At 36.4% G+C, this 21,088-nt stretch overlaps 1 protein-coding gene across 1 annotated transcript in view; it reads left to right on the top strand.

The window, feature by feature from the left end:
* The first annotated feature begins 15,604 nt into the window (after positions 1–15,604).
* The window catches only part of LOC109048726 (neurotensin receptor 1 (high affinity)), a 31,668-nt gene continuing 26,184 nt past the window's right edge, over positions 15,605–21,088 (top strand). Inside the window, 8 exon segments of the mRNA XM_042750926.1 lie at positions 15,605–15,655; positions 15,657–15,692; positions 15,694–15,816; positions 15,819–15,884; positions 15,886–16,113; positions 16,116–16,154; positions 16,156–16,213; positions 16,216–16,292. Coding sequence (XP_042606860.1) covers positions 15,605–15,655; positions 15,657–15,692; positions 15,694–15,816; positions 15,819–15,884; positions 15,886–16,113; positions 16,116–16,154; positions 16,156–16,213; positions 16,216–16,292 — 678 coding nt within the window.

Raw genomic sequence — 21,088 nt, 5'->3', positions numbered from 1 at the left:
TGTAGTTTTTCAGTAATACAAAATCCTTAAAACAAACAAACAAAACACCTACCTCAGTGGTAAATACAGTAACTTTTATAGCTTTTTTTAAAGCATAAATTTACAGCATTTTTTATTTCTAACTAAATTTATTGAAGATTAAACTCACAAAAAGAAAAACAACAGTCTAAATATCTTACACAATTATGCTTCTCAAGTAAATTTTATGTGTTATAAGAATGATTATATATTTTTACTGGAAAACAAAACAAAGATACTAATTAAGAAAGAGAATAAAAAGAAGAGAAGAGAAAAATTATACTTTTGGGCTCATTGGAGAACTTCTACCAAATATAGATACGTTTTCTTCACAAATCTTCACTTACATAAATAAAGGTTCCAAAAGAGGGTTTTCTCAGCAGTGCCACAGAAGAACCATTTGGGGTTTTTTTTTGTTTGTTTGCTTTGTTTTGACAACTTTCAATCACATTTTCAAGGCTAATTCACATTGAATTAAGTTGGATCGGTATACAATGTCTGCATCTGCTGGTGTTGGTTACTTGTTTTTTGACCACGTTCAATCACTGTTTCAATCTCTGAGAAGTGACATACTGTGGTGAATGATACCACTGGTGGGGATCTATCGGTGCATTGTGAATTAGCCCTGTGAATGCTGATAATCTGAAGAATCTTCTTCTTTTTTTCACTATAAAGAACCTTTTGTACTTTTGTGCACCCAAAGGTGGATGTTGAAGGGATGGTTCATCCAAAAATGAAAATTATTTCATTAATTACTCACCCTCATGTCATTCCAAACCAAAATGGTACCCTAGCTTAACACGGATCTGAGGATTAGTTGTGTTAAGTATCTAGCCAGTTGAACCACTGATGTCACATGTACTATTTAAATGATGTCCTTACTACGTTTCTGTGCCTTGATTGTGGTAGTACCCTTGCTGTCTATGCAGGGTCAGAAAGCTCTCGGATTTCATCAGAAATATCTTATTTGTGTTCTGAAAATGAATGAAGGTCTTACGGGTTTGGACCGATATGAGGATGAGTAAAATTAATGACAGAATTTTCATTTTTGGGTGAACTATCCCTTTAAAGATCCTTCTTTAAACCATAGATGCCAATAAAAAAAACTTTATTTTTAAGAGTCTTCCTCTTTTAAAACCTCTAGATGCAAATACTGATCAAACTGCTTCCCAATTCTGAACAATCACTGGAGGCTCATTTTATGGCCATACTATACTCTGTTTTAAGCTCTCTAAGAAGCCGTATGTAGGATTGTGGCCTAAACTGGTACTGCAATCATTATAAAAATACTGTAGAGCGGTGTATCCCCTCCCCCTACCCCCTGACTCGGGGTTGCCAGATGAGCTGCAGGATTCAGCAGAAACGTAGGCTGCTTCAATGAGCTTCCAATGGCAAGTGACGAACAGACGTACACAGTAAGTTTTTTTTTGAGAGATATTTTGATAGTTTATGCTTCATGAGAGATATTTTGATATGTAATTATGTATTTAAAAAATTTACTAATTGACATTAGTTAAATATAATCGTAAAGATGTATGCTCGTATGTTGACAGTCTAATCGTAAAGATTTATGCTCGTATGTGACAGTATAATCGTAAAGATGTAATGCTCGTATGTGACAGTATAATCGTAAAGATTTATGCTCGTATGTGACAGTATAATCGTAAAGATTTATGCTCGTATGTGACAGTATAATCGTAAAGATTTATGCTCGTACGTGACAGACAGAACGGCAACTGTTAGTCTAGGCTACTGTCTCAATTACGTTTAAAATTGCCATAATGGGCATGCTAATGTTGTTTTCCTCAGCGTCTCAGCATAATGACAGAGAAACGGGCTCCTGTAATGCATTGCTAATGTTAGCATACGTCCATGTGAGCTAACGTTATGTTACTTTGGCACAAACATGCATAACTTTGTTCGACTGTCATGAATATATGAAATGTCCATTGACATCAAGTACAAGTTAGCCAATGAATGAATCTTACCTGTCCAGGAGAAAATTAGCAACATTGGCGTCTGTGTTCAAATTCTTCTCCGTTTTCAGCCGTCTCCATCTTTCAAAAGCATCTCCAATACAAATTCTGGTTTATTTCGGACTTTGTCACGACGAATTTCTGAATTATAACGAGGTCTTTTTGATTTAGTAACATTAGACATTTTATATCCGACTGGAGTTAGGGTAGGTTACAGCAAAGCTGGCAACACGGATCCCGAAACACTACTGACTTCGTGATTGGTAGATAGGTGGAGGGAGGCGCGTCAGGCCAAAACACAAAATGACAACATCAACATCAGTTGATGGCTGCAAGTCCACTTTTTAAATGACAATATCCTGGCCGGACTACTGTTGTCAAGTGATATAAGTATTTGAAATGAACATGATTTCTTAATGTCTAGTGACACATCAGGGCCATTTTATGATTAATTGAAATAGATTTCAAACATACAGCACTTTTAAGCTCTCTAAGAAAACAACACAATGATTTTCATGAATCTGGTTGATTTTAACTTGCATGCCTCAGAGCAGCTTAATGGATATGTCATTATGAAGAGATGTTATGAAGGTTGCTGGAGTGTTAATACAATTTACTGTGCAAATCCCATTTTCACTCATTAATCCTGTTGTCGGAGCTGCGGTGCAGCGGTAACGTACATACTAACTGCACATAATGGGGCGTTAACTCTGGCTGGCATCAAGCAACAAGGAGTCATTCATTTACATGAGAACTGAGATTTGCAGCAAAAGAGGAGTGGAATGTCTTAACCTTGGCTTTAGAAACAACTCATGTTTTGAGAGATAGCCTTGTCAAGAACAGTGTCGATTATTGTTTTCTTTTTCCTCCATAATGTGATTTTAGGGGATAAATAAATGCCACATTCCCCTCTTCATTCACCTTCTCTGCTGTATAGCACACACATGTAAACAAGCAAAAATATAATGTACCTTATGATGTGTGTGAGCTAAATATTGGATATAAATAAATTCTCTTCTTTGGAATCAATAGAGCCATTAGAGCCCAGACAAACCTCTGGCATACATATAGACACTGTTAGTCATCCTTCATCTGATGAAACATCTTCCACTGTTGACATTTTATATGCAACATGAAATTGGTCTTTTACTCAGCACATCAAGTCCACCTTTGTTTTCATCCTTTATGCATCAACAACAGTATGTGGGCAGAGAGAGATAAGGCATGAAAGGAAGAAGAGATATTAGGATGAAAGAGAAAAACAGCTGAGAGTGTGGGGATGACAAAGAAACTCAAAATGAGCTTTTCCTTCTTATTTTCTCTTATTTCTTTCAGTGCCTCTCCCTTTTTCTCTCAGTGATTGCTCTCTTCTTATCAGCACTCGTTTACAAGAGCTATTCTCTTTGGACAATATAACTTCTGTTCTGTGCTTCCAAAAAGAGACTCAAAATCAGAACAGAATTTATTATCCAGGGTTAAGGATCTCTTCACAAAAACCCAAACTCAAACAACTCCCAATAAAAACACAAACCAACAAAATAACCACTTGAACACAGGAGCCACTAATTTAACCCCCTTTTCATTATTCATATGAAGGTGGGGAGTGGAGGGGATTTATTCAATCAGTGAATCAGATTAATTCAATTTAAAGGTGAAGTGTGTAATTTCTGAGCCTATTGCAGCACTAAAAAGGACACAGAAAATATTTGCATTAATAAACTATTTTCAAAGGTGTATCTGTCTTGAGACCTCTTCTACTTCTTTAGCTGTACTGAATGCACCTACAACTAAACAACAAAATATTGCCAATTACTTCATCTGTTTTTGCTCCATCAGTAAAAAAAAAAAAAAATTGTTCCAAACAAAGTCAAAGCATCACTGTGCCTCCAAACAGCACACAATAGCGGGATTCCATTCCTAAATGAATTAGTGTTTTTTTTTTTTTTATAAATGGGTTAAATGAGTTAAATTCAGTGATTCAGTTGGAATAGCATTAGCATACTACTCTTTTTGCCATATAAAGATACGGGAGAAATAGTTAGAGTAGTATTGATGTATGCTATTTTGAATTTACTTGTTTTGTTCCTGAAAGAATCAATGATTTTGACAAAATCCAATTTCATCACTCTTCACAATATGACGTATGACTGTCATTACCAATCAAAATGTGTGTTTATTTAAATGCATATTGTGGATTTTTTACATGGTCCAACCTGATCTCACGGCAATTCGTACATATTTTACTAGGTGGCTAATTCATACGTATGACCACACCTAACCCCGCCCCTAAACCTACCCTCACAGAAATCATGCAAAATCGCGATTTACAGTGCATGTACATTTAATGAGCATGTGTGTTCTCTGGGATCAAACCATGACCGCATGACCAGATGATTGCGTATCGTTGTATAATGTGATGCTCTACCAGCTGAGCTGTACGAATCACGAATTATGACGCAGATAAAAGAGTACAAAGCATTAATATGAAAGTGTCCTGTTGCCGATAGGGGCGCAATTGTAGTATACGCTGTGATGGGTCGTATTTCAGGGATTTTGACAAACAACCTATACAGGCGTATTGGTTGGTGGACAGGTTGGTATTCCACCATCTAATGTTTGAATTTTATAAGTGTATTTTGTCATCCAATACTGGACTCTGATAAACCCTCCCACTCTACTATGTAAGGAAATCTGTGACAGTTGAATGCATGAAGGGCCAAAATTCCACAATTCTTTTTTCAGGTTGGTTCAACTTTATATTAGGTGGTCTTAAATTATGTGTACTTACTGTACATCAAAAAATAAGTACAATGTACTTGCTGTATTCATATTGTATTGCAAAACACTTTTGCTGCTATTGAGGTGGGATACGGGTCAGGTTAGAGACAGGTTTGGTGGTATGTGTAGGTTTAAGGGTGGGTTAAGGTGAAGGGATGGGTCAATGGTGTAATTATATATGTAATTACATATATTACTTGCAGATGTAATTACATGCAGGTATTTTTTTTTTTTTAAATCTAAGTACAATGCAAAAACATGTATGTACACAATAAGTTCATTGTATCAAATTATTCATTTAAATGTAAGTACAAAGTAGTTAAGGCAACCTAATATAAAGTGGAACCCACACTATTTATCACTAAAAATGGTATGTTATGCAAATTGTGATGCACCTATTGACATATTCATAAAACAGTCAATTGTCGCCAGCTATTGGCATTGCGAATCAGTGAAAAATCCTCACCACAGGACCTACCTTGGTCCCATGCAAAACAACAACCAATTGCAAAATTGTTGCTATGTTTAATTCACCTCCAGATTTTAGGGGGAGATAATGCTCTTGGGGCACTTGTTATCAAAAACCTTGATGTTGAGTCTTGCTACAGTAGTTTAAACATTTAATTGATAAAGATAACTTATTACTTGCTCAGTACTCTTTCAGTGTGCACATACCTTAAGTGAGCACACAGAGAGCCGTGTTTCAGACAGCTTGCCATTGTTGGATTATTTATTTATTTATTTATTTTTGCACATTATTGCACTAAAATGTACATATACAGACAACATTAAGTAAAAAATTAAGCCTGTTTTGGCGGTTTTCTCTCATTGGGAGAAAAGCGTGTCATATTCGTCCAAACATGACAGCAGCTTAAAATACTCACTACTGTTTTGTGTCATTAATGTAAAAAAAAAAAAAAGAAAAGAAAATGCAGAAAAAGATTCAGTCTGCTCAAATTTGCTCTTGAATGAATAACCTTTTTTTAGCTTTGATAATAATAATTTGTAATATGTTTATCTGTGCTATTGGTTTGTTCACTGGTTCTTATTTTATTACTGATTTTGTTAGTTTAGTTCTTGTAGAAGGGAGAGAAACATTTAACTGTTAAAATCCAAGCACATTCTTGAAACATCAATAGTGTAATACTGCACAGAGCACAAACATGTTCACCAAGTTTCCTGTACAAATCATTTATTTGTAAGCCCTGCAAAACATCTTTGCTCTGCAAGTTCTCTTTGTAGAGCACTACAAAGATTTATTTTCCTCAAGGGCACAAACTGTCTCTTAATGACCGTTAAACAAAGTCTCCTTTCTCAAGAGCACACGCACACTTACATATCACACTCCAAACATCTGGAGATCAACACATCTGCCAGGGCACAAAAGAAATAGTAAATAGCAAAAGAAAGTTCATCCTTGTATGGCTTATTCAACAGAGAGAGAGATTTCTGCTGTTAAGAGTAAACTTCTGTGATCTTTGCAAACTGTCAAGCTCTTAAGTGACAAATATGCACGCTTCAGTTATGTGGTTTCATCTTTAAAGACCACCTCAATTCATTTGTCATTACATGCAAATGTTGCATTACAAAATTCACCAGCTTATATTACATCATCTTTGCACTCTCTTCTCCACATCAGTTCTCATTCAAAAATGCTGCATGATGGAATATAGGGACATGAAAGAGCATGCTGAGAAATTATGATAATTTAGACAGTGGCAGTGCAAAATTTGCAATCTTCATAAGAGGGAGAGGGCTGTGCAGAAGATAAGCAGGAACCTAAAAGTCTAAGACCAATAGTGAAAATGCGAGTATTTAATAGAAATTACAATATCAGCATATCAGTGCAAGTGAAAAGTGAATTTGGTGATTAAAACTAAGAGTGTTAAAGGGATAGATATCGGCATGACATCTCGATACAGTTATTTGTGTGATTTCCAAACCAGAATAACACTCATTATACATATAAATCAAAAACACTACCAAAGTATGACTTATTCTGCATACCTTTCCTAATCGCTTACTGCTGGGTGAAGAATACTGCCACAAAATACTTCCTACACTAAAATAGATGTTCATTTCCTTCTCACAACAGCGGTAGGGCTACATGGTTTGTGATCCATCTGTGCAAATGAGTTTTCTAATTCAATCAAATGATTTATGGCCAGAGGTTATATGTGTTTTTTTATCAATTTGATGGTTTGGATTTTGTCAGACCACACAAAAGCCAGTTGCAAATCTGATCTTAGCATAATAACAGTGATGGTAATGTAGCTGTAATAATGGAGGGAGCTCTGTAGCTGAATAGAAAGAGGCTGTTTGTTTCTGATTTATGGACAGGTGCGTTATACCACACTAGCAGAAGGGAGAGGTCCTGAAGCTGCAATTAGCTAATGATGCTCTCATCCAGAACATCTAATGCAATATTTAGATGTTGTTGAAAAAATAATTGCAGTTGTTATACCTATTAATAAATAAATAAATTTGCATAAACTTAGTCTCTATGTTAAAACTGTGTCTTAAAAACTAATCTGACCAACTAGTTACCATGCAATGTGTTAAATATTTTGGATTTAACTAAGACCAACCTATGTTTATATGTAACCAACTTAAGAAATAATGATGATAAATAAACAAAAAAAAATAAATAGATTAACAACTAATATTTAACTTTTAATTTAAATTAACATGAATACATAAATATAAATACAAACTTTAGAATATTTTTTAAAGCTTTTAAAATTGCTAAAGTCATGTTTTCTTATAGTCTCTTTGTAAACCTCTATAAATTATTAATTCAGTTCAATTCATTACCTGCATTAATATTTATATTTTCTTTCAGCTGCCTTCTCAGACTTCTGCGGCAGCTGCAGTGTTTTTTTCTGCCTTGTAAATGTGTTTAAATGCATTACATTTTTCATAACGATCTCTAAATATTTAGAAGACAAGTGATTGTGCTGACTATCTCGAGAGTGAAATGACACTCTCCATGTTCCCTGTGATTGGATATTTGTTGCAGATGCCATATTGTCAAGTGCATGTGCTCCAGAGTAAATCATAAACTCTGGAACAAAAAAACTTAAAAAAAAAACTTATAGTAAGGGTTGTGAACCCGCTGAACCCAGTCTCATCTGGCTTAGATTTCTTTGGTTTTGTCAATTGTAAACCTACTCTGAAATTCAACTAGCTTTGTGTAACAGACAACCTGCTCAACCTAATCTATTTCAAATTCCCTGCCCCAAAATGATAAATAAAAACAAAATGAACTGTGGTTGGTAATTTTATATGTTGCATCATGGAAACGCAGGTGAACTTATCAGGAATTGATTTTTTCTTATAACATTAGTTTTCTCATTCAAGTTTCCCTTTCAGGACATAATCACAGCTGCCTTATTTTTTTTTTTTCATCAAACAATAACGAAAACAAAAAAGAGTGTTGGAGACAGACGTCAGATGTGAAGGTTCGCACCAACACCTGCAAAACTGAAGCATTTTTCCTTTGTCACCTGCAGAGTAATTGAAGGGTAGACCTACTGTTTCCAAAAGCGGTGTGCCCTTTAAATGTCAAAAATGATGAATAAGATGCAGCATGTAATCTGCATCTAGAAAGAAGAAGTGATCAACTATAAAAATGCTCAATAGTGGTAAAACATTTTGACCAAATGAATATGTCACTGATAACTCATATAGCAAATATTCATCTTAAAGTGCTATATATCCCTGAGTGGTGGGCCGTTGACTTTCTAAACCACCACCTCTCTGTCCTCTCCTGTATGGTCTTCAGTGGGCACACTGGCCTCAGGGTACCTTTTTATATCAGTAGAAAAGACACTTAAAGGGGTCATATGATGTTGCTAAAAAAGAACATTATTTTGTGTATTTGGTGTAATGCAATGTGCTTATGTGGTTTAAGGTTCAAAACACATTATTTTCCACATAATGTACATTACTGTTTCTCCTCTATGCCCCACCTTTCTGAAATATGTCATTTTTTACAAAACTAATCATTCAGAAAAGTGAGATGTCCTCTGACTGGCCAGCTATCCAGTGCTTTGTGATTGGCCGAATGTCTCAAACGTGTGACGGAAATGTTACGCCCCTTAACACTGTGATGTTGTTTGTCCCGGCATGACCAGACAAAAACAATAAAACCCATTACAAACAAGGCATATGTTGCATCCAGTGGGGACATAATTACTAATTATAATGACTTATACTGTCTTTTTATGCGCTGCGTTGCATATCGCGTTATGTAAACATAAAACCATGTCTGCATTTGTGATCAGAGAAACAACAAACCACAAGCTCTAACAGTTACTCTACACTGCTCAAAACTCGCATTTGAATCACTACTTACAGACTGTGCGTCAGAAGCACCAGACTGTCCTTGCAAAGTTGGAATTGCCCCACTTTATAGAAACAGACACTAGCATTGAATATTCTCACAGGAAACAGTCCTTGTTCTCCTCAAAATGCGCTGCACACATCTGGATATTTGGGTTGAACTGTTCTGGAACAGTGTTGTAAATACAACTTAACCACTGATTTCTAGTCGTGTCCTCTTTTGGAAGGCCAAACAAAGTAGCTTCGCTTTCACAACAAATCACACAGCGTCTCCATGGCACCAGCGGCAACAGCGAGAATAAAAGTTACACCTTCTTTCTTAGTGTGAACATCTGGGCGGCATTATGCAAATCTTCCCACATCGTGATGTAGACATGTGGGGGCGTGTTTAACCGAGGCATTTTAGGAGAGCATGGTTCACTCTTAACTTTTATAAAGAATATCTCTTTGGATTTGAGACTTTAGTCTTTGCAACTTTACAGTTCTTCTTTATGCACCAACCATGCCTGTAACACTCCAAAGAGAAAAGGAAAAATTGAAATCACATGATATCACCCCTTTAAAGTAATTTAACAGGTAATCAAGCAGTGCATCTCAAAGCTTAACGGTTCAGTTGTGAGGGCAAATGAAAATGAAATACACAATCCACCAAATGTAACCAAAATGTATTATTCATGCCAGCAGTAAAGCATTTGGGAGAGGAAAAACCAAATGCCATTGTGGAGGCATTCAGACAAAGAGAGTCAAAGAGCAAAGGCAAACCACGGCTAATGTCTCTCTGAGGGAGATTTATTCATTCATTCAGAGGAAGGGGCAGAGAACATACAGGGAAGACAGACAAAAGTGTTTATATTTATAAACCTTTATGTTGTGGTATTTAACACTTGTAACCATGAAAACAGATGCTAAAGCCAGTGTTATTCAATGGGCACATCTAAATCCACTAAACCCAACCTGGTCTCATAAAAATACGTACCTCTGGATACTTTTCTGCAACACCGTTTTTACATACCTTACTGAAAGTTAATACAAATTAACAAAAAAAAAAGAAAAACACAAGCATAAAAATCTCCACTTAACTTACTCCTTCGTAAAAAACCCCCCCAGGTACATTTTTGCCATGAGACCAGATAGACTAAACCAGTTTCTCATATTATTCATAAATTCAGTTGACTCATGGAGTCACAGACACTGCCTATGTATGTATGTATGAATGTATTTAGTAGTATTAGTAGTACTAAACATATTTTTTTTTCATCTTCACATCTGGTCTACATACCAAGGACTTGATGCCTAAGCTCATTTTGAGGGATTCTTCTAAGTATAAAATTTGTTCACATTATCTGCATTAGTAGAATATGCATGAATACATTTTGCAGGGTAGTTTAGAAACCATTGCACATTTTTTAGCTAATTGCTATTAATGTGCTTTATGTACCTTGCTTTGTGAGTGATTGTGAGTGATAATGTGTTTTGTGAGGGACTTCATCGCTAAGAAATGTCATTTACCTAATGTAAATGAGTGTGAGTATAAAACAGACTCAGTGGTGCATCAATGGGAATTTTGTGCCAATTAAAATTCTATAACAGTCTAAAACTTTATCATTCACAAATGGCTGATCATTCGACTTTCACCGATAATGAATTTCTTGTTAATTTCCTGTTCGAAGAATGTGCCTACAAGAGAGAGCAGGGTATTTATAGCACAAAATCTCTGCCTTAAGTATTTCTTATCTTACTGCCATTACTTTTATAGCTATGGATGAATGACCCACTGAAATAGGCTTGTTTTTTTATCTCATTAACCCTTGCTATATTGCATCTCTTAAATTAGATATATTTTGGCAGTACCAGGAGGTCAAGGCTGACTGCCCCAGCGAGCCGGTAGATCATGTAACTACACCATTTGGGCATCATTCATCAATTGAAGTCTCAATTGAAGTCACAATGCATAGTCAAAAAAGGCTGGCATTGTGATTTAAAACATTTAATTATTATTCTTGATTACATAAAATATTAAACAACATGGTTCTGCTGATGGCTTACCAGTGCAGTGGCCCTTTCTGAAGGGTTCTTAAAACTAAAAGACTACAAACATGTAAACACTGTTGCTCATTAATACTTTTATATAGAGAGAGAAAGCCTCCAGGATGTCCTTTGCTACAAAACTAAAAGACTACAAACATGTAAACACTGTTGCTCATGAGATGCAGTGCATAAGAACAGTCATACACTGCATATAGTAACACTCTTGTTCGCAGATCAATAATAAGGTCTAATATGCCTGCCACATCTTTCAGAGGACAATTGCAATGGTGCGTAATACTTCAGGAGGAAATTACAGAGCTCCCATTGGGAGACTTCCTTTCAACCAATAAAATAACATGCTGGCGACACAGTGACAAATGTTCAAGCAATCAACAGTTCTCAAGACCTGAGTTGATGTTGATGGGATTTGAATATTAATGATGGGTTGCATTGTGAGAACACTTGACTTCAGGACTTGAGAATTGAGAAAGACTTTTGTAATCCTTGTTGAGAGGTGACTAATCACCTATGTTTTCCCATCCACGTCAAGAAAGACCACGCACTTGTGTGAAGGTGGGGAGAAATGTGCTATTTGTTTCATAATGTTTTATTAAAACCATACAAGCACATACAAAGCAGTAAAGTGAGCAAAACAGCCTTAACTACAGCAGCAGACCTCACATTGCACATTCGCAAAAATTGAGTTTCTGCTGTGTAACAGAGCGGCAGTGCTTTAGAGAAAATAAAGTGAGTGCTGCTGTGTTATGCCACTTTTAATAATGGCCATAAATTATAAAATGGTTATCAGGAGTGGGCCACTGATAACTATTACAAACTTGATTACTACACGTAACTGAGCCGAACCACTAAGTGTAGCTATAGACTGCATACAACATCTGGAAATCTACACGTAACTGAGCCGAACCACTAAGTGTAGCTATAGACTGCATACAACATCTGGATTCAAATTTAGTGAACTTCTGTAGACATTCTCCTGCAATATGATAGATGAAATGAATGGGATATTAATAACTAACATACTCAAATAAATGTGGTATTTTTTTTATCTGCTTTTATCATCTCATCAATTTTTGAAATATGTTTGGTTTGGTTTGTTTTTTTTCCTCTGTTCGTTTTACTTCTGCATGATTTATGATTGTGGGAAACAAAAGTTATTACCAAAAAGGAGAGGGAGTGGGAGGAGAGGAGAGAGCTAACCTCAGGAGTCATAATTTTATGGAAAGCCATAACGGGGGCATGCAAGCATAAGGAATAACAAAATTCAGCATGCTATCTTTCAGACAGAGCCTATTAAGACCGTTTCTTTGGTTGTAATTATATTGTAATTACAACCATACTTTCTGACCGTTCTATTAATTAATTAGTTATCAGAATGGATTTATTTATTTTACATTTAAATTTAATTACCAAATGTAATATTTAGTAATGTAATACTTATTCCACATGTTGCATGCTTTTCACCACATGAATATTTTGATAAATTTTTGTACTTGATGTTGATGTCAATGTTAATTTCTAGAAAGAAAAAAAAAAACATTGAATTTAAAAATGACCTAAACTCCTGTTTTAGACATAATAATTAAACTCTAATTATGTCCATAATTTTGCCAGAATTAGGGGCAGGTGGTGAAGATATTTATTAATCAAAGGACATTCAGAGACCATTATTCTTGAGACAAGAGATACTGTAGAGCTGACAAAAGAGATCACAACACTGAGACCAGTCTGAAGACAAACGCCCTGCTCATTCCCCTTTCATCACACCCTCTATCCACCTCATTCCTGACAGGTTCTGAACTCCTAATATCATTATATCTTCATTACACTGAGTGATGGACAGTTGTTGTAATAGAATTAAATGGCATTTATCTTTGAACATTTTCAACTGTTCATATGTGTGGGTCATTAATTATAGTGACTCTTGCTGACATATATCAAAATAATAAATGAATACGTCTTTGTTAATTTATATTCAAATACTTTTCTATATTATATCTAGACATGCAAAACACACCAGTCACGTTGTCTGAGGAAAGGCCACAAAATAATAAAAGCAGCCACCCAGAAACTCAATCTTCTAGTATGTACCACTACACTCTGACAGATGCTTCTGGGGAGCCAGTCATGAACATGTATAGATTAAAAAAACAGTTTCTACTAAGCCATTACTGTCAGGGTTTATGAACTTTAGTTTTTTTCTTTTTCTGTAACATTTCTGCCTGTTCTGTTTTTCCATTGTGTTTGCTTTGCTCCCCATCACCTAGGTTGCCCTGATTAATTTATTCTGTTCCCCTGTGTTCATTCTATTTTGTCATTAGTCTGTCTATTGCGTTTGTATAAAAACCCCCCATTTCTGTTCAGTTATTATTTTGGTCTACACTTTTGTTGCTACCCCAGCTCCTCGATTCCTTGTGTTTGCTTTGTGGATTATAATAGAAAACTGTATTGGATTACTCCTGCATTAGGCGCAGAGCCGATCCTCCCTATACGCAAAATACGCAAGCTGCATAGGGCCCCCGAAACAGCAAGGGGCCCCCCTTGCTCACAAAGATGATTTCATTTTAGTTTCATTTTTGAATTTGGCCAGCCCTTTCTACGTAAAAAATCTGTCAAACATGTAACGTGAATGTCGTACAGTCTTGCTCGAAACTAAAAAAATGAGTTGAAAGCGTACCGAACTGCAGAATAGACACTGTTTTTCAATCGCTTTCCACAAGCGTGATTCAAGAAGGAGTGAAACACAGACAAATGCATTTAATGTCATTTGTTCATAACCACCCAGAAGTCTAGGATCGGCACTGGTCGTGCGCCTCCTTAGAGCACAGCTACATGACAATCATGCTTCTGCACTGCCCATTTTACTTAATACCTCTTCATATTATACAGCTCTCTGCTTGATTCTAATTGGTCAATCAAAGTCAATATACACTCACTTCCAATCACTATTACGAATCTACATCCCCTCCAGAAGTCTGAGATCCACTAGTGAGCGACTCCTCGTGGCACCATCACAGAGAGGCTCAAAATCACTTTCCAGAACATTCTCGTTCCATTCCTGGCTGGTGGAATGATCTTCCCACCCCTATCCGGAATGCTGAATCCCTGACAACTTTCAAGCGACAGCTGAAAACTCATCTCTTTATATAAGAGAGAATATGTACCCAAGACATTTTTTTAAAATGAAAACAAAAAAAAAACAAAAATATACCTTCTCTTCCTAGCTCGTACTTATTAGAACAATGTCTAAAAACTTGGTATTACAAGCACTTCCCGTGTCCTGTTTGCCTCTTTATGAAGAAGAAAGATCGCTTATGTATCCCCCAATTGTAAGTCACTTTGGAATAAAAGCGTCTGCAAAATGACTACATTTAAATGTAAATACAGTATTTCTGAATTACCCTCGAATTCTCATCTGAGAAAGATATGTTTTCCTGCATAGATGGGCTCCCTTTTGTCTTTCCACTCTCTCCCTAATGATAATAAACCTCACAAATTTCAAGCTTAAATCAACATTGCATGTCAATATTTCCCTAATATCTTAAGCTGCCATCATTAAGCTAGATAATGTGCAGCCGGCATGACGTTATCACAGAAGACAGTAAAAAAACCATAAAAATGCTGAAAAAATAAATAAAGTAAAATCTAAGTGGTGCAAAAGTAAACAGCAGCAATGAGTAGGTCTAGAATTTCTCTTAAATTAAATCCAAAATTATTTTAAAGTTAAAACAAACATTCTTCCAGTAATGTTAATAAAAGTGTTTTTTAAAACCATTATTTAACATTGCTTATAATGGTTTTCTCAGACATTTTTTGCTGAATGTTTAGTTTTTTTTTTAACATCCTACTACCTGTTCCAGTGGGGAAGTATTACCACTGATACCCATTTCATCAATTGATAAAAATGTTAGCAAAACATTGTTACAACATACTTTTGTTAGCTTGCACATTTCACCAATTTTTAATTAAATTAATAAAGAAAACTCTAAAAACTCAAAGTACAGATGGAAAACAAATGTGCTAGAAATAATGATTAGAACATTTTTCATAGTACTTCAGCCTAAAAACTCTGACTGCATATCCAACATGTTTTCTAAACCTTATATCCAGGACATTTCACTAAAGCAACTCAGAACTGAGACGCTCTTTCATATATGTTCAAGGTTATAGCGCAGTCTCACATAGAAAGAAATGCACCAATCGTTGAATGGCACTGCGTCCGCTTGCTCAAGGTTTTGCGTTCGTACGCCTCCTCGTCATATAAAAGCATCTGAACGTCTCGCTCAGAAACGTCAGACCTGTAAGAGTAAGTTTAGAGCAGTGGCCCCAGTTCACCACAGCACTGCGCACAGCTCGCCAAACATTTACAAATGTGAAAAACGTAGCAAGGAAAACATTGTTTAATTTTTACCATCGTTATATGTTGATATTTATAAACTAACATGGAGGTTAATACTACGCTATCAGGACGCACCTTCATAGACTTGCGCATTTTTAACGCAGAAACTTCTCTCTTCGGCGAACCGGTCCCCAGCCATTTCTGGACAATGAAACGGAAAGCGTCTCCGAGGAGGATTTGGACGTGAATACAGACATCTATTCTAAAGTTTTTGTTACTGTGATTTCGGTGGTGTTGTTTGTAATCGGATGTTGTGGGGAACTCAGATCACCTTGTACACACTTTTCACGAAGAAATCTCTTCAAAACCTCCAGAGGAGAACTATTGGTGCACTATCCCCTGGCGAGTCTGGCCATATCCGATCTGCTCATCTTGATCCTCTGCATGCCCATTGAGTTATACAACTTCATCTGGGTCCATCACCCGTGGGCTTTTGGCGAGGCTGTTTGTAAAGGGGATACTACTTTGCTGCGGGACGGCTTGCTCGTATGCGAACGGCGTTCAACATCGCCAGCCCTGAGCGTGGAGCGCTTCATGGCCATCTGCCACCCGTTTTCAAGGCGAAGAGCATCATGTCGCGGAGCCGCACCAAGAAAACTCATCAGCGCTATGGGGGTCGCGTCTTTTCTCCTGGCCACTCCGATGCTCTTCACCATGGCCAGCGACTGATAAAAGACGAATTTATATGCACCACTATCGTGTCCATCGATAAACTGCTAAACCGTCCTACAGTTGAGCGCGCACAGCACTTTTTTCCATGATTGGGACGAGAGGAGCCATTTTATTATATTTCTATATAAAGCCGTGGTTATAATTTGCGTTTTTAGGTTTTTATGCATGAGTAAGTAGCAGAAGCTTTAGTGTCTTATAAAAAGTAACAACCTGTTGCGTAGAGAAATGTGTTGCGAGATCTCCTCAATACCTGATTCATTTAAAAAAAAAAAAAAACCTTGTCTACATCCCAACATTGTTATACGGATTTCCACGATTTTAATTAGTGACGTATTTAAAACCACAGTGTAAAATGTTAAATGTGTACCCAGTAATTTGTTTCCACCAACAATGAATAAAAAGCATGTTTAAGTAGAAATAATATTGACTCACACAAGGATAAAAATCTGCATTTTAGCATGACCAGCAGCGTCACTAAGCTACTACTACTAATGTTGATTTTACTTTCTGACAGTTAAGTAATTTTACTGCACAAAGCAGAAAAAATACATCAAAACAGGCAACTCATATATGACAAAAACATACACTATATACACACACAGCATAACAACCAAGCATTGCTTAAAATGCTGGTATGGATTCATGTGTTGCCATCCACCAGACATGTTCAAAATCAATTTGAGTGTGAAAAATGTCCAAGTTGACAAGATATCAGTAAGTCCAGACATGCTGATTCGCCAGTCCAAACAGAATTGGTACGAGTGGAAAACTAAAATGTCCAAACAAGCAGTCTCTGCTGGATTGATGAAAACAACCATGACACAACCCGCAGCTCCAGTGCACAGATCAGTGCAATGCAACAGCCACCCGAGTTCCAGGAAATAGATGTCCAGTGTTAAGTTCAAAAAACCTAGGACTAGTACTATTGGAACAAATAAAACAGGCAAACAGAAACACATGAAGTCAATCTTTAAACATATGAAGGATTTTTTTTTTTTTTAAGTAGCTATTCTATTAAAACGCTTGGATCTTAGATACTTTTTGTAGATTTAACCTAATGCAGTTGGGTTGATTTCACAACCATATTTAAACATTTTTGCAGTGTATTGTGTGTTATTTTCTAAACACAAGAGTAGCAGCACTTAAATTATTTAATATACTTATGCCCCTTTGATTTGATTTTGGAATTGCAACTGAAATGTTGATGTCTTGATAATTCAACAACATTTTAAAATGTGCAAGCAAGCAGGGTCTTCTTTTGCTGTTCCGCTTGTGAGCACTGATGGACATGGAAGTCAAATAATAAATCATTAATTCAAATGAATTTAAATATTGCAGTCTATTGAAAATTATTAACTGCAAGTCTACCATAACCCTATACCCTTATACCAACCCCATATCTGTTCGTTTGAGTAACAAGCGCAGGATTTGCTCAAAAAATAAGGATTTTCTATCTTACGAAAATGGAAAGCACTTACAGTGCCTAAAGTAAATCCTGATTGCCTGGAAATTGAGACATTATGCTTTGATTATCTTGGGAAAATTGGCTTTGCAGCCCTAAACCTTGCGCCGACCTTATTCTTTTCTAATTACAACCAGTGAATCTAATTTAGATTGGAACACAATTCCATTACAAGGACAGGAGGTCTCCTGTTTGTAACTCTCAGCTCTCTACCTTTCTATATTTAAAAAAAAATAAATAAAACAAACACAGGTAGAAGCTGATAGCTAGCACACCTGTGGGGTTCTAGGCAAGAAAAAAATACATGAAAACTGCACTTAATTCTATATGAAGAACATTACAGCATGCAGTACTTGACATGATGTAGATCATTGGAACTCATAGCACAGCGGACACGGTCAGTGAGTCACGATTTCTGAATCAGACGGAGCACTGTGCATTGCTGAAAAAGAGGGGACAAACACAAGGAAAATCAAGAATATGGATGCACATTGAAAAAGAGCAAAGATGCAGACAACATGGGGGAAATGAAAAACAGAGAGATTCGAGAGCAAATGAAAGATGGATGAATTGGTTCTGACAAATTCCATCAGTCATTGAGAGTGTGTATCATCCTGAGATACTTCCAGTCAAAGAATGATAGTTGCAATAGCGGCTGTTTGCTACAGGACAAACATTTAGCACGTTTAAAATTCTTGGCAAATTGGATCCCACAGAAAACCCAAGATGTCCTCTTTTATATACAGAAGGTTTCACAATATAAAAAAATGATCTCAGTTTTATGTATTGCTGTAGCATACCTTAAAAATTCAAGCTGCCCTGTGGGGCACAAAATTCCAAAAAAAGAACAACACCATAAATGTCTTTATTGTTTTATTGCTTTTTCCTTTTGGAGATGTGGTATAACCATCACCACAACAAATGTAAACTGAAATATAAATAGGTATGTTACTGAAGTGTTTGTGTTCAGCTACAGCTTCTTGAATAGAGCCAACAAGGGTGCAAACCCCCTTCGTTTTGTTGTTGTGATCTTTCTTTCTTATGCACAGTTTGCACCTGAAATTAATCTAGTACTAGCACTTGAAAGTACATGGATACAAACAAATAATGTGAGACTGACATGATATAGCAGGCAGGCAGTGCTGTTGGGCGAGGATAGGTGGCTGATAGCTGATATTTCCTGGCACTGTGTTCTGGGCAGTTGTTAGAGCGACCTCTCCCCATAAATAGGGGAGAGAAGGAGGGTTGCTCCAAATTTCAAGCTTTTGACACTTCACCCCTTCACTCACAGTACAACACCAGTCACAAATCACAGCTTTTCTCAATTCAACACAACAGGGACCACCTGCAAGATACCCATACAAGAAAGGTTTATGGGGACACACATTTGTATAATGCCATGGGTAATGGCATAGTTTGTTTACATTGTGAAGGTGGTTTTTATGAGAACACTGCCAGTCCCAGTAAATGCAAATGCTTAAAAAACGTACTAAATGGTGTTTGTTGTGTTTTGATTGTTTGTTTTTAGTTTGTTTTTAAAAATCTAATAATGCACAAAATCTTCTGTTATGGTAGGTTTAGGTTGAGGGTTTGTAGGGCATACGAAATAGAGTTGTACATTATAAAACCATTACGCCTATGAGAGTTCACAAATCGTCTGTGATGGGAGGTTTATTTTGAGGGAGATGGGGTATGGTAAAAACCATAATAGAAAATAGATGTTGTACAGTATAAAAACATTAGCATTACTACGGCCCGACAGGTGTCGTAATACCAGTTCGGCCATGTGGAGGGCAGTATGCGGGCAATATACCCACCAGCCAACCTGCAATGGCTACGAATAGCTTCGCGCGGCTTGTGGGCGTGCTGGAGACCTGATGTCAAAGCAGCAGGCTGCGGAATCACAAATCAAATCCGATAAGAAAAGGGCGAAACAGAGTAAACACTCGGCACTGCTTTCCATCGCTGGAGACAACTGATGGACTTGAAAAAATGAGCTTTGACTCAGACTTGCAGCATTTCTTTTTGGATTGAGTAGATAAGTAAGATGCTGTTAGTATTCCGCTAAGTTTGTTTTATATGTTTTGCGTATTTTTGGGAAGTTATAACATAGAAATGTATCGAAGGCTGTTCGATGGCTAACCGTAGCTGCGTTTGATAGTTAGCTAGCTATAACTTACCCACATCCGATCGGTTTTTTCACCTGTTATCTACAAAGCCGTCTCTACCAAGCTGATGCTAAAATGTAACATTACCTGAAAAGCAGAATGTCTTGATGATAACCGAAGAGAGAGAGAAGGCGCGCCCGGCGGCGCGTTAGTATCAAATCAGGCATCTTATAATTGTTTCTGAGATCAGTGACCGAAAGCCGAAGTATGATGCTGAAAAAATTCACTTTGCTATTGCATAAATACATTTCATTTTGAAATACTTTAATAGAAAGGCAGTTTGTTGTTATAAAGTGTATCATTTTTTCACAATATTACAGCCAGTTGTTTTAGTATTGATATAAGAAAATTATTATTTATTACAATCAGCATATTATTAATTGTTTCGAATGATCCATGTGACACTACAGCCTGAAGTAATATGCGAGAATTCAGCTTTGCGATTGCATAAATCCATTTCATTGTTTGAAAATACATTATATAAAAGCATTGTTTTCAATTGTAATAATGTTCACAATATTACAATATTTTACTATATTTAAAAAAAAATTGTCTTAATGAACTAAGATTCTTTTAAAAAGCCAACAAATGTTTTACTATAATCGTGATCATGAAAAATAAATATTTATTTCTCCTTTTTTGTAACATGTACACTGTTGTATCTTCGACAGTTTCCTTTTCACACTGTTGCCCTTATCTATTAGTACTTATCTATTTATTTAATTATAATGTATCCATGTTTTACAATATTGTTTATTTAAGACACATTCTAATGCAACTGGGCGGGCATCTAAAATCATATCAAAACTAGCCTAGAACGCCACCCAAAAATATAATTTGCTCCAAGCATCAACTGGAAATAAATTAAGATGACACATGTCCAGTGAAGCACAGGAATTCACGCAAAGATAGAGATGACGTCTGTTTGTGTCTGTCCACAGTGAGCTAATAGTGCACAGTGTCGAACTGACGGGTATATTTGCCTGCTGAGAGAGAAAGAGAAAGTGAGAGAGAGATGGATTGTGTGTACGACTGGTGGTTTGGTGCATTTTGGTATACATGGTATGGGCATTCTAGGTAAGTGTAAGGTTTGGACGGAGAGTTGCATATTTATATGCTAGAATATTTTCATGGGAAAAAAAACTCATTAAACAAAAAAAAGAGCATTTAAAAAACACACAAAAAACACCACTCACTTTGTAAATTGCAGTTGCTCTTATTTATT

Source organism: Cyprinus carpio, chromosome B23, assembly GCF_018340385.1.
Source record: "Cyprinus carpio isolate SPL01 chromosome B23, ASM1834038v1, whole genome shotgun sequence".
Lineage (NCBI taxonomy): Eukaryota > Metazoa > Chordata > Actinopteri > Cypriniformes > Cyprinidae > Cyprinus > Cyprinus carpio.
This window is presented reverse-complemented; position numbering and strand designations above follow the sequence as displayed.